General features: G+C 41.9%; 1 protein-coding gene across 1 annotated transcript in view; it reads left to right on the plus strand.

The window, feature by feature from the left end:
• LOC139315026 (golgin subfamily A member 4-like) overlaps window positions 1–15,986 on the plus strand; it is a 122,392-nt gene extending 106,406 nt beyond the window's left edge. The window contains exons 65-77 of the mRNA XM_070941048.1: window positions 1,518–1,589; window positions 1,758–1,822; window positions 2,408–2,554; window positions 2,686–2,826; window positions 3,066–3,203; window positions 3,572–3,665; window positions 5,126–5,176; window positions 13,356–13,427; window positions 13,596–13,660; window positions 14,246–14,392; window positions 14,524–14,664; window positions 14,904–15,041; window positions 15,410–15,986. Of these exons, the coding sequence (XP_070797149.1) occupies window positions 1,518–1,589; window positions 1,758–1,822; window positions 2,408–2,554; window positions 2,686–2,826; window positions 3,066–3,203; window positions 3,572–3,665; window positions 5,126–5,176; window positions 13,356–13,427; window positions 13,596–13,660; window positions 14,246–14,392; window positions 14,524–14,664; window positions 14,904–15,041; window positions 15,410–15,986 (1,848 nt within the window). The remainder of the gene's footprint in view (window positions 1–1,517; window positions 1,590–1,757; window positions 1,823–2,407; window positions 2,555–2,685; window positions 2,827–3,065; window positions 3,204–3,571; window positions 3,666–5,125; window positions 5,177–13,355; window positions 13,428–13,595; window positions 13,661–14,245; window positions 14,393–14,523; window positions 14,665–14,903; window positions 15,042–15,409) is intronic.
• The last annotated feature ends 694 nt before the right edge of the window (window positions 15,987–16,680 follow it).

The raw sequence follows: 16,680 nt of genomic DNA on the forward strand, positions 1-16,680 counted from the left end.
CACCTATTACCTTACCTTCTAGTTTCCATCACTGATTTTGCGATGGAAAACCATTTGTTGAGAAGATTAAGAGAAACCATGAAACGTCTCCAAAAAGAGGTAAGAAAAAACATTTGTTCATAGGCTGTCGCAGTAAATGCTATTCTCAAGTGTGATAAAACGTATAGAAATTTGAATAGTTAGGTCGGTCGGTCGGTCGGTCGGTCGGTAGGTGGGTAGTAGGTGGGTAGGTAAATAGGTCGGTCGGTCAGTCCCTGAGAATCAAACACAAACAAGTGGAAGGAAAGCAAAGAGAGAGACCCAGAGTCTCTATTGCAACTTGGGCAGCCAAATAAGTTGGATGAATGAATCAATGAACTTGCAGAGCTATCTTAGGTCATTGTAAGTATTGATTTAACATATTTAATAGGCCAAGTTGCTAATGGAGGTTTTACATGACTTTTAGCAGGAGTACTTTTCGTTTTCTCTGCACTTAAAATGAAAGGGCTGTTTGGGGATATAGTAGAAGGACTCCCTATCTGTCCCATTCCTATTCCCAAGAATAGGAATGGGAATTTTTCAAGAGGAAGCAGGACTTTCTTTTTTGTTTTCCTTGAAGATGTTTAGATTCTCATCCAAGAAGCTGCTCCAGTTGTGGACAAACATCAAAATCTTCCAGGCCGGGGTGCAAACTTTAGATGACAGAAATACAGTTGGCACCGCAGATTTGAAGCTGAAACTATCTTTAACAACAACCCAAGTCACATAGAGCTGTTGTTAGAAAAAATAGTGGCTGTCAATTTGTTTGTTTTTGTAAATGGGGTATTTTGTCATGGCAGGAAGAAACATCCAGACTTCCTCTTCTGTCATCTACCACAGAAGAACGGAGACGTGCTGAGGTAATTGTTAATAATGCATGTGCAACATATTTTAGATAGTGTACATGTTCGCTTTCTATTTCCATTACATATATGAGATCCACACACACACACCCCTATTCAATACAAACTAGTTTATTTGTAATTTCTAATAAAGAATGGCAATTATCAGAGTTTGTGCTAATTCTTGGTTCGTTCCTTCCTTGCCACATTAGCTACTTTCTTTGGCCCTATACAATAGTAACATAAAATTTAGATGATTCATATTTGGTTTGAACCACTGTCTTTTACGTTTCCTAAACAAATTAACTAAAACTAGGTCTTTCTTTTTTTATCCCAGCCGGAATACTCTTTATTGCCTGTATTGAACATCTACAGCAATAAATTGGGAGTTGCACATGTGTGTGCTCATCTTGGAATGCATGATTTTAATATGCACAAATATGCTTGTCTACACCCCTGACTCTTTTCCTAAAGAGGAACTTTAAAGTAATATCCTCTTTACACTGACATCACAGAGAATTAATGGAAAACAAATTCATGTAATTCTTCTCATGATCATGAAATGTATCTCCTTGAAGAAATTTTCGTAAGGAAGAAAATTATCAAGCAAACATCTACAATTCATTTTATGTTTTTCATTCTTCACGGAATTGCTAGGTTTCCAGGCGTCCAGAAAATATTAGGATGCAGCTGGACCAGGATTTAAATTTAAGGATGCGTTCCCATCAGGTAAGCCATCTAGCATGTGAGGAATCTTTTGAGCGTGGATTAAATAATTCACGTCGTAATAAGAGGGGAAGAAGCCCAGTGTGAGTGATGGGGTAGTGGGGGTGGGGGTAGGGAGTGGGCTGATATGGAAATATATTCCTGACTTGTGATGTACTTTTGTTTCTCTAGATTGTTCACACCAAAACCGAAAGACTGGAAGTAGATCTGAAGAGAGCGAGGAACCAGAGTTATGCGTAAGTCATGGCATACGCCATACCTTTATGTGGTGCACAAACATTTTAGGTATCCTCTACACTACAGAATGACTTCTGAAAAGAGTTTAGTAACACTTTGCTGTTTATTATCTTGAGGGTTTATTAATACCCTTGTTACGCTCCCTCATAAACAAGGTCCGGCGGAGCACGAGATAACAAGGGTATTGATACAATTAATATACGCTCCCTCATAAACAAGGTACTACTATCTCTGAGAGACCAACTTGTTGAAATATGTCGACAGTTAGGCATTTGTGAGCAGTGAGAACTTTCCCCATATCCTACATCCATAACTTTACTTTGCTTCTGAAAATCATTTTGAATTTGTTTGTGCCTTTCATGGAACATATTTAGAAAAAAAGAAAAATAAATGGTCAAAGCATTATTTCCTGTGCATTGACGTACACACACAAACGTGGCGCACGAAAGCACACGCACGCACGCACCCACCCATGAAGGTATTTTTAATGTGTTTTAATTGAAGAAAAGGAGTGATCATTCAAGTAAAAAAGCTCATTCTTTTACAAAGGGAGCTAATTTCTCTCCGATCTTCATAATTTGCAGAAAGACAATGGAAATGTCAAAACTCCTGACAGAGAAAGAGGAGCTGGAATTAAAAATTCAGGAGCTTACGAATAAAAATCTGCAACTGGCCAAAGAAAAAGAGGAACTCTTCATACTCTGCAAAGAGTATGAAGAAAAGCTGAGCAGGTGAGCTAGTAACCCTGACTTCCTCTTCCTTTCTCAGCTATTTCAGTTAGTTTTAATGTTAAACGAGTATTATGATTCAAATAAAAAAAACCTAAGGGGGCTAATTTCACTCTGCTCGTGATATTTTACAGGGAAAAGAGTTCAGATGAGCCTGGGCAGCTGGACAAACTCAGACGAGAAAATGAGAGTCTCAGCTGCAAGCTTAAAAAATATGCTGGAGAAAATGCAGAGCTCCTACGGGAAAATAATGACCTTAAAGAAGAATTTTATAGGTGAGAAATGTTTAGATCGAACTTGATTTTTTCTTTCCAATTCAAATTTATTTATTAGAGCCCTTAAGCCAGATATACCGGATGAAAGAAATGTTCCATTCTTTTATATGTATGTATAACTGAATAAGAGAAGAGCAATAGGTATAATGGAATGCAAAAATAATTAAGAATGTAGGTATGCTTAGTAATTCAAGTAAAAAATGAAGAGGGCTAATATCTCTTGTCCTCATAATTTACAGAAAAAGAGCAGTAATAGCAAAGCTAGCGATAGAAAACAAAGAGCTCGAAATGAAAACAGAGGTCCTGACCTTCAAAAATATTGAGTTGACCGACGAGAAAGAGGAGCTCTGCCGAGAGTACGAAATAAGACTGTGGAGGTGAGAAATTTTTAGATAGCCACCATGAATTTCCTGTTCCAGAATTTCACATTAGGTTCCCCTTATCTTAGAAAGCTTGGGAAAACCTGAACATCTCCTTACTTCAGAAAGAAATTAATGAATTATGGCTCATTATACTTTTACATATACAAATCTAGGAGTTAATCTCATGGAAGTGAATGGGAAGATATGTATAGGAGAGATCTTTTAACCTCCAACCCCCGCTGCCCAACAATATTCATACACTTCTACACACTTTAGACACAAGAGTGAGAGTTTCCTGACATCAAAGCAGTTCCCATCCTTTTTTAATTAAGAATGCTTTGTTGTTGGTCCAGATTCACATCTAACCTTCTGGCTTTTTCTAGAGAGACACAACTGAGGAAGGGCCGCTGCCCCTTAATGATGGACCGAGACCAGATGGAGCAGAGACCCAGCAGCAGAGAGAGCAAAGGAGGCTCTGTGAGTCTCTGCCAAACAAGGGCAGACATTACCGAAAACAAGACAGAAGCTCAAGACAAAACGAAGCCTCAAATCAATTTGAGATATCAATTAAATAAGAAATGGCTTAAGGCTTCAGTAGACAGCCTTAAAATCAGAACATCTAAGGAACCCGGGCAAAATATACTGAGGTGGCTTCAGCAATCGCTGAAAATCCTGAAAGAGGATTCCTCTGAACTGTACACCCTGCCCGAATGGCTTAAAGCATCCACCACCAACCTCCCGAAGGAATGTGCTGAGGCATCCAGGGGGGATGTGAATGGTTGGCTAGAAACATCGATAAATCATCTCCAAGAAGAAGGGCCAGAAACCTGCGATTTAGATGTGCAGGGATGGCTTGAAGCATCTATTATAGGCATTCAACATCTACAAAAATCCAAGTCGAGCCAGAAAAAAGGGATGGCTGGAAAAATCAATAGAGAACCTCAAGAAGCAATGTCCTGAAGGATCTCTGGTGAATAGATTAGAATGGCTTCAAGGATCCTTAGAAAGCCTGTCACTTTCTGGAGAACCTAGACCAGTTCTTGAAAAATGGCTTCGACAATCCTTAAAAAACCTGCAAGACGAAGGTCCTAAAGTATCTAAACAAGATGCCAAAAAATGACTTGAAATATCTATAAAGAATCTTGAGGAGGAAGGACGCCTAGGTACTCGGGAATGGCTTGAAGCCTCTATTAAAGGCGTTCAGGATCTACAGAAGTCCACGGTAGAGATTAAAAGAACTCTGAGGAAGAGATGGTTTGAAAAATCAATAGCAAACCTCAAGAAGCAATGTTCCGAAGGACCCGTGGAAAATAGTTTACAATGGCTTCAAGGATCCTTAGAAAGCTTTTTATTTTCTGAAGAACCCATACCGCAACTGGAAAAATGGCTTCAACGATCCCTGAAAAACTTGGAAAAGGTCCTGAAACATACAAGCAAGATGCCAAAAATGGCTTGAAATATCTGTAAATAGCTTCAAAGGGGAAGGACCTGAAGCACCCCATCTAGGTACTCGGGAATGTCCTGAAGCATCTATTAAGGGCATCCAGGATCTCAAATACTCTAAGGAATCAAAAACAAGCATGGTAAAGAGGAAGGAGAGGGTGATTTGGGTAGAACCTGCTTGCTCTGAAAGAAACTTATGGGTGGATGGATGGCTTCAAGCATCTTTAGCAAGTTCAGAAAGAATGGTCCTAGTGCATCCAAAACAGATATGCAAGCATGGCTACAACCATCTCTGAAAAACCTCAGACGAGAATCCCCGGAAGAAGCCAGAAAGAATGGCTCTTGGAATGCATAGAAAACGTCCTGAAGAAATCGTGCAATATGTGAATGAGTAGCTTGAGATAGTTTTAAATCACCTCCATGGGGAAGAGCCTGAAACCTCCCATCCCATCCCATCTTGGTACAGACTTGTCTCTCATTTCTGCTGCTTCTAGGGTTACTGGGATCAAGATGACCAAATGTACAAACTGGAAACCTATCAGCAAGTATTTATTGTTTTGGTTTTCCAAAACTTCTTGGGCCTTTTTGGAGTGAGTGGCATACTGTTTTCCTAATGGACGTTGGTATTACAGCAGGAGCTTCATAACCAATGAACGCTTGTCATCAACAATAGCGATTATCTAGACGCTGCCTTAAGTTGGGTGGGAGGAGAAAAGAAAGAGAGTGGAAGGAAAAAGGAAAGAAGAAGCGATTGATATGGAGGAAGAAAAGGAAAGAAGGGCCAAACGACAAGCATGATTTATGCCAAAATGCCAAGAATGGATAGACAACCGTAGAGCACGGACAAAGAAAGGATAGACCAAGATTGCATATGCCATACAGGCTGTGTCACCTGTACCAACAACTCACTAAAACAAAGAGATCCTTGTGAACTAGGAATTATGCCAGTGAGAGCTGGATGATTCAGGAAGATAACCATCAAAGTTAAATAGTCTTCCCTGATAGCCTATCAAGAAATCTCAAGCCAAGTGAGATATCAGAAAAGCTGTCACCAAGGAGCTAGCTGAAGAAATGCATTTAAGCATTAGTTTAGAAATTAGATCAGTCAGCAATGACAACAATTTTAGATGCACGCCTCTGTTTCTATGTGCGATGTATGAAGAGGAAGCATTTTTCCTAAAAATACATATTACTGGTCCACAGCCCATGTGAATTTGCCCTACCTAGACATAAACAAAATGAGATATCATTCTGTAACTAAGAGGTTAGTTCACGGATCAGAAGGTCTGGAAATAGCTTCCCCATGAACTCAACAGATATCTTAAACAAGCCATGATAGCCTAGGTCAGCACATTTAGGAAAAGAACAAGACAGATTTACTCGTCATGGCTGTGGTAAGGATTTCTGAAGCATCTTGATGAGAAGCACTGTGAATACTGTATCATCTCTGGTGGAGAATCTGTGGGCCTCCAGTATTTTGGGGGTAGAAATTCCCAGCTCATGGGCCTTCTCTCCGAGGCTGGAATCCGGGAACATCTGCAGCCCTCCTTTTGAGAGAAATGCCGTGTTTTCACCTGATTCTTACAGGAGAAGTTTCGGCATGTGCGCTACTCTTTTGGACCATTTCAAATGGGTCTTCACCGTTGATCATTTTGTTTGTTTGGAGTCAACTGACCTACGTGTATAAAATCATATAGGAAACCACATGCCGCTCTCATCGAAAAGCCAGATGTGAAAGCTGGAAGCTTTGAAGGTGAAAAGGAATCAACCAAAATCAGAAGTGCTCCCCTGAGTGCAGCATTGCTAGCATAACAATGCAGCCTATGTGGAAGGAAGGGGATGCCTTATCAGGAAACGTGTCAGACTTCCATGCCCGTCCGACAGTTATGGACCACGGTCTTGTCTGTTGTGTGGGGCTGTACGCCCAGGGCCTCAGAGCATCACCATTGCTTGAAATGGGGTTCCCAGCAGCAAAAGAGCCATCATTGGACTTGATGGTGCAGGAGTATGAAGGGAGTTCCAGAAAAAGTGCAGACTGCAGGAACCCTTTCAGCAGGTCGAAAAAGGCTCCCCACCCATTTGCACTACTCAGGTGACCCTGAGGACCAAGCAAACCTTCAAGTGGCCTCAACAACTCTCTAAAAGAATACAAATGCCCAGCTGTCTGCAAGGAATATCAATCCTTCCATTCCCACCATCCAATCAGACCTGAAGAACCTTCTTGGTTGAGAAGCGAAATGACTTCTAAGACTTGATGCTTTCGTCTATTTAATTTGCCTTCTACAGCACGTTGCTATCACGTGACGTTCCGTGACATTTTTTACCTTTGGGGAGCTGGTGTGGGCATGGCCTGTGCATGGGGCATACGGCCTGAAGGCCGCCAGTTTGACATCCCTGTTCTACAGGTACTTAATAAAGCCTGAAATCTCCTCGTTAACTGGTTTGTTCGTTGTGTTTGGATTCTCAAAGAGCCATTTATCTGGCCCCTGGGCCATTGCCTGATACTTTGCGAAAAACACACACAGACACGTAAACATATCTGATTTATCATATCAGATTTATTTACTTTGAATAACATGTAAATTAACAATCAAACAAAGGAGCCACCTAAACAAATTTCCTATTCAGATGCAATTGTGCCAAGAGGCCAAGATCCCTTGCAAATTAGGCTCCCACCAGAAATCAACTGTATCCATAAGGTATCTGGGGGAGACCACCAATATGGGTCTGGCCTTGCATAGGGCCCAATCTCTAAAAGGGGAACTTTCACTCAAATCGTGGTTATTCTCATCTACAATCCCTCCGCATGCAGTGTAAAGGGAGGCACACACCGCACGGATGCGTTTTAAAAGTCAGACAACTTTTCAGTCAGTCAGAAATTCATATCCACCATGAATCAGTTACAAGGAGCTGAGAGCCCACTACGTACGAGCAATCGCAAAGTAAATCTGGTTTTGATCCTGGGGAAGTTGCAATAGGATCTAGGGGCTGAGTACATTACTATCTGTTGCATAAAATAATCTACTCCCTTAAGAAAAACCAAAGCATTTGGAGACTGCAACAAGGCCACTTTATAAGCATCAAGAAAATGAGAGGTCATTCAATGAAAAAAAGATTATGCAGTAAAAGTGACGATGTAAAAGCTGTCACATGATGACATGAATAATTAATTTATGACCAGGGATGAAATGGCAAAAATTTGACAACAAGGTGTCTGATGGAAAGACCAGGTCCACACACGAAGGTCCAATTAAACTGATTTAATGCTAAACAGTCTATGTGTCAACTCGCAAAGGTCCCGTCGGAACGCTGAAACTATGCACAGAATCTTCTCAACTAACAATTAGCACAACAGAATTCAGGGTTGGACTTACAGCTTGAGCAGACTACTCTGGCACTGCATAAGAGTGAACGTATGTGTCTGTTATTCAGGGACAGTTGCATACGTGTTCCTTTTATACATCAGCAAATTTTAACATTCCCTGCTTGTATGTGCCTTGCCTTCCCCCATTTCCCATTAGGAAGCCTGAACCCATAGTGCGCATGCAGGAGCGCACCTCTGCACAACCCACAGTTGGAATTTGGGAGGTGTTTGTGTCAGCCTGTATTGCTTCATGTTCAGGAGCTCATGGTACCGGAGAGTTTTTGTTCCTCTTTCCCTCCATCCATTAACCGTGTGAGATAAAGGGATGAGAAAGTGTGAGGAAGTCACCCAGGAACGTCTATGGTTGGACTTGAACCGAGAGGCTCCTTGTTCCTCATCTAATACCTTGACTGCTGCATCACAATTGATCTGAACTCTCAACTTTGGTGGTTTACTTACATTTGTCCTTGTGGAACCATTCTAAAATTTCTTAGACTTAGCTTAAGATCTCCAAGGAGAGCCAATGTTCTTCTGAAGCTGCCTAGAGCTTAACTGTCTTTTTCAGACCCAATGGGGTCGATAAAGTGGGGGCTTTGATGTCCACAGTTGGGAGGAAAAATTGATGGCTGTCAATTCTCTAATCTTCTCTCCCTTCGCTTTAGAATGTTCTCCTAATGTCCAGCTGAAACCCTTCCATCTTTTGATTCTGTCTTCTGAAGCACCAGAGGCAAGATGGACTCTCTCTCAGGTTCTTCTGGAGACAGTAATTTCCTTTCCCTTTAAAATTCTCTTTACGAGACTAATCAGTAACTCTCTCGACATGTCGTCGTGTTAGAGTTAAAAGGCCTCCCCACAGACAAGAGAGGAGACAGGACGACCCTCCCTCAGCCACCTTGCCCACAGCTGAACTGTTCCAAGAATCAAGAGAGTCACATAAATCTGTTCCACCCTTGACATGGGCAATCTGCCACTTGAGAAAATTAACCAGTGTTGTGTTCCTGGCACAGATGTGTCCCAAGGATTTCTCCACAGGCAAAATAGGATGGTAAAGTTGGATGGTAATTCACCAGAGGGATGAAACAAAGCAGACACATGCTAGAAATTGAGAAATGATTAGAGTTTTTGGAATCATTTGTGAGTGGTCATTTAGTAGATGGACACTTGTTGAAATGGTGCGACCTCAAGATAGTCATTGTTGCAGAAAGGACCCCACCCACTGAGATGGTTTCGTGCCCTGTAATGGTTCCACTCCATCGCACTCCAGAAGCAAAGGGCATTTGGTATAATGGACATAGTAGAAGCACCCCTAAACTCAAGCCAAGCATTTTTGGGGTTGTTCTGAAATTAGTAAAAAGCGAAAGAATGTTTCAATGGGGTTGTAGCCCAAGCTCCAATACCACACGATAGTGGACAGCCATTGATTGATTTGAGCACGAGGGGGCATAGGAGGGGGTATCCGCTATCTGCCATGACACTGTGGGGCATACAAGTTGCACCTCTAGCATCTATCCACAGCTAAATAAAAGATTAAGACATAGTAGACCGTGTCATGAAACACTGATTGTGATGACTTTGACTGCTACATATATATATATCCAGGATCCCAATCCTTGTGCTGAGGTGTTGAGGAGTTGAGGTGCTGAGTTGCGGAGGAGCTGAGGTGCTGAATTGCGGAGGTGTTGAGGAGCTAAGGTGCTGAAGTGCGGAGGTGCTGAAGTGCGGACGTTCTGAGGTGCTGAAGTGCTGAAGTGCAGAGGTGCTGAAGTGCTGAGGTTCTGAGGTGCTGAAGCGCTGAGGCGCTGAAGCGCTGAGGAGCTGAGGTGCGGAGGTGCTGACGTGCGGAGGTGCTGAAGTGCTGAGGAGCTGAAGTGCGGAGGTGCTGAAGTGCTGAGGTGCTGAAGTGCGGAGGTGTTGAGGAGCTAAGTGCTGAGGTGCTGAAGTGCTGAGGTTCTGAGGTGCTGAAGTGCTGAAGTGCGGAGGTGCTGAAGTGCTGAGGTTCTGAGGTGCTGAAGCGCTGAGGCGCTGAAGCGCTGAGGAGCTGAGGTGCGGAGGTGCTGACGTGCGGAGGTGCTGAAGTGCTGAGGAGCTGAAGTGCGGAGGTGCTGAAGTGCTGAGGTGCTGAAGTGCGGAGGAGTTGAGGAGCTAAGTGCTGAGGTGCTGAAGTGCTGAGGTTCTGAGGTGCTGAAGTGCTGAAGTGCGGAGGTGCTGAAGTGCTGAGGTTCTGAGGAGCTGAGGTGCGGAAGTGCTGAAGCGCTGAGGTGCTGAAGCGTCGAGGAGCTGAAGTGCGGAGGTGCTGAAGTGCGGAGGTGTTGAGGAGCTAAGTGCTGAGGTGCTGAAGTGCGGACGTTCTGAGGTGCTGAAGTGCTGAAGTGCGGAGGTGCTGAAGTGCTGAGGTTCTGAGGAGCTGAGGTGCGGAAGTGCTGAAGCGCTGAGGTGCTGAAGCGTCGAGGAGCTGAAGTGCGGAGGTGCTGAAGTGCGGAGGTGTTGAGGAGCTAAGTGCTGAGGTGCTGAAGTGCGGACGTTCTGAGGTGCTGAAGTGCTGAAGTGCGGAGGTGCTGAAGTGCTGAGGTTCTGAGGAGCTGAGGTGCGGAAGTGCTGAAGTGCTGAGGTGCTGAAGCGTCGAGGAGCTGAAGTGCGGAGGTGCTGAAGTGCTGAGGTGCTGAAGCGTCGAGGAGCTGAGGATCCTGGTAAGGACACACCTCCGGAAGGAGGACCCAGCGTGTCACAGTTCACACTTCGAGAGAAACCACTGAGATGTCATCACCCCATAGCACCAAGCCTTGATGACTTGTTTGCTTGGCACCTTGTAAAATTTTGTTGCTAATCCCCATTTTAAATAGAATACCAAGAAGACCTCTGCTATTTGTTGGTGGCCGCAAAACAATGAGCTTGTTTTTCATATGAAGCTCTCATCACTATTGCAAATTTTATTGATGCAGTTGTGATCGCAATCAATCTCACAAAAAGTAGTACCGCCTAAACTGTGAGAAAGCAACTTGTTGGGCTACCTTTGCAGATTGGCATTTGGGGAAAAAGTGAACACTTTTCTCACGCGCTAAATCAAAAATTTTACCTCTAGAAATTGTTAGCGTCTGTTGTGGTTTGAAAGGAAAAAAGTTCCTTAAATTAAAAGACTTTTCATGGGGAATATTATAACACGGCCAGTTATATAGATCATTCTAGATACAGTAGTTTAGCAGGTCCATGGTTGTATCTCCTACATAGTAGGATTTACATTTTGAAAACAAAGTTAGTGTTGATGTTTCTTGTTATAATATGGAAAGTGAAAAGTCCTGGAGAGGGATGGGCGACCAGGTGCTATCCAGGAAGATTGGACTGTGTTTCCCTCAGTTATTAGGGGAGGCAAAGGGAGTTGCCTTTTCAAGCACTTAGAGCCTGACTACCGAAGAGAATGTGAAGAGAATGCGTTTCAGCAGACGTTGAAGTCTGCGGGAGAAAACAAGAAGCTCCACTGCTCTTTGGAGACTAAACTATTAGGCAGATGGGAGATGGCCTTTTCCTGCATCATTCCCAGAGTTTAAAAGGCACTCTTGAGGAAGCTGCATTTGGCTACAGCTCTGTCTTTAAGTCACGTCGTCACGGCGGCATCACGTGACATATCTGGACTTTTTTTCTCCTTCACTAAACCGGGTGTGGCTGTGGCCAGGATGTGACCCATCCAGCCCACGGGCTGGGAGCTTGACACAGCCCTGTCCTAAAGGATCAGATTAGAGGACCTGGAGGGCAAATATAATTTAAAAATGATGTGCTATTGTAGACATTGTGTCTCAAGATCTACATTCCAATTTTTGAAATAAAAATGTTAAAGCTATTCTGCATTCTCACCTATTACCTTACCTTCTAGTTTCCATCACTGATTTTGCGATGGAAAACCATTTGTTGAGAAGATTAAGAGAAACCATGAAACGTCTCCAAAAAGAGGTAAGAAAAAACATTTGTTCATAGGCTGTCGCAGTAAATGCTATTCTCAAGTGTGATAAAACGTATAGAAATTTGAATAGTTAGGTCGGTCGGTCGGTCGGTCGGTCGGTAGGTGGGTAGTAGGTGGGTAGGTAAATAGGTCGGTCGGTCAGTCCCTGAGAATCAAACACAAACAAGTGGAAGGAAAGCAAAGAGAGAGACCCAGAGTCTCTATTGCAACTTGGGCAGCCAAATAAGTTGGATGAATGAATCAATGAACTTGCAGAGCTATCTTAGGTCATTGTAAGTATTGATTTAACATATTTAATAGGCCAAGTTGCTAATGGAGGTTTTACATGACTTTTAGCAGGAGTACTTTTCGTTTTCTCTGCACTTAAAATGAAAGGGCTGTTTGGGGATATAGTAGAAGGACTCCCTATCTGTCCCATTCCTATTCCCAAGAATAGGAATGGGAATTTTTCAAGAGGAAGCAGGACTTTCTTTTTTGTTTTCCTTGAAGATGTTTAGATTCTCATCCAAGAAGCTGCTCCAGTTGTGGACAAACATCAAAATCTTCCAGGCCGGGGTGCAAACTTTAGATGACAGAAATACAGTTGGCACCGCAGATTTGAAGCTGAAACTATCTTTAACAACAACCCAAGTCACATAGAGCTGTTGTTAGAAAAAATAGTGGCTGTCAATTTGTTTGTTTTTGTAAATGGGGTATTTTGTCATGGCAGGAAGAAACATCCAGACTTCCTCTTCTGTCATCTACCACAGAAGAACGGAGACGTGCTGAGGTAATTGTTAATAATGCATGTGCAACATATTTTAGATAGTGTACATGTTCGCTTTCTATTTCCATTACATATATGAGATCCACACACACACACCCCTATTCAATACAAACTAGTTTATTTGTAATTTCTAATAAAGAATGGCAATTATCAGAGTTTGTGCTAATTCTTGGTTCGTTCCTTCCTTGCCACATTAGCTACTTTCTTTGGCCCTATACAATAGTAACATAAAATTTAGATGATTCATATTTGGTTTGAACCACTGTCTTTTACGTTTCCTAAACAAATTAACTAAAACTAGGTCTTTCTTTTTTTATCCCAGCCGGAATACTCTTTATTGCCTGTATTGAACATCTACAGCAATAAATTGGGAGTTGCACATGTGTGTGCTCATCTTGGAATGCATGATTTTAATATGCACAAATATGCTTGTCTACACCCCTGACTCTTTTCCTAAAGAGGAACTTTAAAGTAATATCCTCTTTACACTGACATCACAGAGAATTAATGGAAAACAAATTCATGTAATTCTTCTCATGATCATGAAATGTATCTCCTTGAAGAAATTTTCGTAAGGAAGAAAATTATCAAGCAAACATCTACAATTCATTTTATGTTTTTCATTCTTCACGGAATTGCTAGGTTTCCAGGCGTCCAGAAAATATTAGGATGCAGCTGGACCAGGATTTAAATTTAAGGATGCGTTCCCATCAGGTAAGCCATCTAGCATGTGAGGAATCTTTTGAGCGTGGATTAAATAATTCACGTCGTAATAAGAGGGGAAGAAGCCCAGTGTGAGTGATGGGGTAGTGGGGGTGGGGGTAGGGAGTGGGCTGATATGGAAATATATTCCTGACTTGTGATGTACTTTTGTTTCTCTAGATTGTTCACACCAAAACCGAAAGACTGGAAGTAGATCTGAAGAGAGCGAGGAACCAGAGTTATGCGTAAGTCATGGCATACGCCATACCTTTATGTGGTGCACAAACATTTTAGGTATCCTCTACACTACAGAATGACTTCTGAAAAGAGTTTAGTAACACTTTGCTGTTTATTATCTTGAGGGTTTATTAATACCCTTGTTACGCTCCCTCATAAACAAGGTCCGGCGGAGCACGAGATAACAAGGGTATTGATACAATTAATATACGCTCCCTCATAAACAAGGTACTACTATCTCTGAGAGACCAACTTGTTGAAATATGTCGACAGTTAGGCATTTGTGAGCAGTGAGAACTTTCCCCATATCCTACATCCATAACTTTACTTTGCTTCTGAAAATCATTTTGAATTTGTTTGTGCCTTTCATGGAACATATTTAGAAAAAAAGAAAAATAAATGGTCAAAGCATTATTTCCTGTGCATTGACGTACACACACAAACGTGGCGCACGAAAGCGCACGCACGCACGCACCCACCCATGAAGGTATTTTTAATGTGTTTTAATTGAAGAAAAGGAGTGATCATTCAAGTAAAAAAGCTCATTCTTTTACAAAGGGAGCTAATTTCTCTCCGATCTTCATAATTTGCAGAAAGACAATGGAAATGTCAAAACTCCTGACAGAGAAAGAGGAGCTGGAATTAAAAATTCAGGAGCTTACGAATAAAAATCTGCAACTGGCCAAAGAAAAAGAGGAACTCTTCATACTCTGCAAAGAGTATGAAGAAAAGCTGAGCAGGTGAGCTAGTAACCCTGACTTCCTCTTCCTTTCTCAGCTATTTCAGTTAGTTTTAATGTTAAACGAGTATTATGATTCAAATAAAAAAAACCTAAGGGGGCTAATTTCACTCTGCTCGTGATATTTTACAGGGAAAAGAGTTCAGATGAGCCTGGGCAGCTGGACAAACTCAGACGAGAAAATGAGAGTCTCAGCTGCAAGCTTAAAAAATATGCTGGAGAAAATGCAGAGCTCCTACGGGAAAATAATGACCTTAAAGAAGAATTTTATAGGTGAGAAATGTTTAGATCGAACTTGATTTTTTCTTTCCAATTCAAATTTATTTATTAGAGCCCTTAAGCCAGATATACCGGATGAAAGAAATGTTCCATTCTTTTATATGTATGTATAACTGAATAAGAGAAGAGCAATAGGTATAATGGAATGCAAAAATAATTAAGAATGTAGGTATGCTTAGTAATTCAAGTAAAAAATGAAGAGGGCTAATATCTCTTGTCCTCATAATTTACAGAAAAAGAGCAGTAATAGCAAAGCTAGCGATAGAAAACAAAGAGCTCGAAATGAAAACAGAGGTCCTGACCTTCAAAAATATTGAGTTGACCGACGAGAAAGAGGAGCTCTGCCGAGAGTACGAAATAAGACTGTGGAGGTGAGAAATTTTTAGATAGCCACCATGAATTTCCTGTTCCAGAATTTCACATTAGGTTCCCCTTATCTTAGAAAGCTTGGGAAAACCTGAACATCTCCTTACTTCAGAAAGAAATTAATGAATTATGGCTCATTATACTTTTACATATACAAATCTAGGAGTTAATCTCATGGAAGTGAATGGGAAGATATGTATAGGAGAGATCTTTTAACCTCCAACCCCCGCTGCCCAACAATATTCATACACTTCTACACACTTTAGACACAAGAGTGAGAGTTTCCTGACATCAAAGCAGTTCCCATCCTTTTTTAATTAAGAATGCTTTGTTGTTGGTCCAGATTCACATCTAACCTTCTGGCTTTTTCTAGAGAGACACAACTGAGGAAGGGCCGCTGCCCCTTAATGATGGACCGAGACCAGATGGAGCAGAGACCCAGCAGCAGAGAGAGCAAAGGAGGCTCTGTGAGTCTCTGCCAAACAAGGGCAGACATTACCGAAAACAAGACAGAAGCTCAAGACAAAACGAAGCCTCAAATCAATTTGAGATATCAATTAAATAAGAAATGGCTTAAGGCTTCAGTAGACAGCCTTAAAATCAGAACATCTAAGGAACCTGGGCAAAATATACTGAGGTGGCTTCAGCAATCGCTGAAAATCCTGAAAGAGGATTCCTCTGAACTGTACACCCTGCCCGAATGGCTTAAAGCATCCACCACCAACCTCCCGAAGGAATGTGCTGAGGCATCCAGGGGGGATGTGAATGGTTGGCTAGAAACATCGATAAATCATCTCCAAGAAGAAGGGCCAGAAACCTGCGATTTAGATGTGCAGGGATGGCTTGAAGCATCTATTATAGGCATTCAACATCTACAAAAATCCAAGTCGAGCCAGAAAAAAGGGATGGCTGGAAAAATCAATAGAGAACCTCAAGAAGCAATGTCCTGAAGGATCTCTGGTGAATAGATTAGAATGGCTTCAAGGATCCTTAGAAAGCCTGTCACTTTCTGGAGAACCTAGACCAGTTCTTGAAAAATGGCTTCGACAATCCTTAAAAAACCTGCAAGACGAAGGTCCTAAAGTATCTAAACAAGATGCCAAAAAATGACTTGAAATATCTATAAAGAATCTTGAGGAGGAAGGACGCCTAGGTACTCGGGAATGGCTTGAAGCCTCTATTAAAGGCGTTCAGGATCTACAGAAGTCCACGGTAGAGATTAAAAGAACTCTGAGGAAGAGATGGTTTGAAAAATCAATAGCAAACCTCAAGAAGCAATGTTCCGAAGGACCCGTGGAAAATAGTTTACAATGGCTTCAAGGATCCTTAGAAAGCTTTTTATTTTCTGAAGAACCCATACCGCAACTGGAAAAATGGCTTCAACGATCCCTGAAAAACTTGGAAAAGGTCCTGAAACATACAAGCAAGATGCCAAAAATGGCTTGAAATATCTGTAAATAGCTTCAAAGGGGAAGGACCTGAAGCACCCCATCTAGGTACTCGGGAATGTCCTGAAGCATCTATTAAGGGCATCCAGGATCTCAAATACTCTAAGGAATCAAAAACAAGCATGGTAAAGAGGAAGGAGAGGGTGATTTGGGTAGAACCTGCTTGCTCTGAAAGAAACTTATGGGTGGATGGATG

The sequence above is a fragment of the Pituophis catenifer genome, unplaced genomic scaffold (genome assembly GCF_029215685.1).
Source record: "Pituophis catenifer annectens isolate HBS135680 unplaced genomic scaffold, rPitCat1.0.hap2 SCAF_3, whole genome shotgun sequence".
NCBI lineage: Eukaryota > Metazoa > Chordata > Lepidosauria > Squamata > Colubridae > Pituophis > Pituophis catenifer.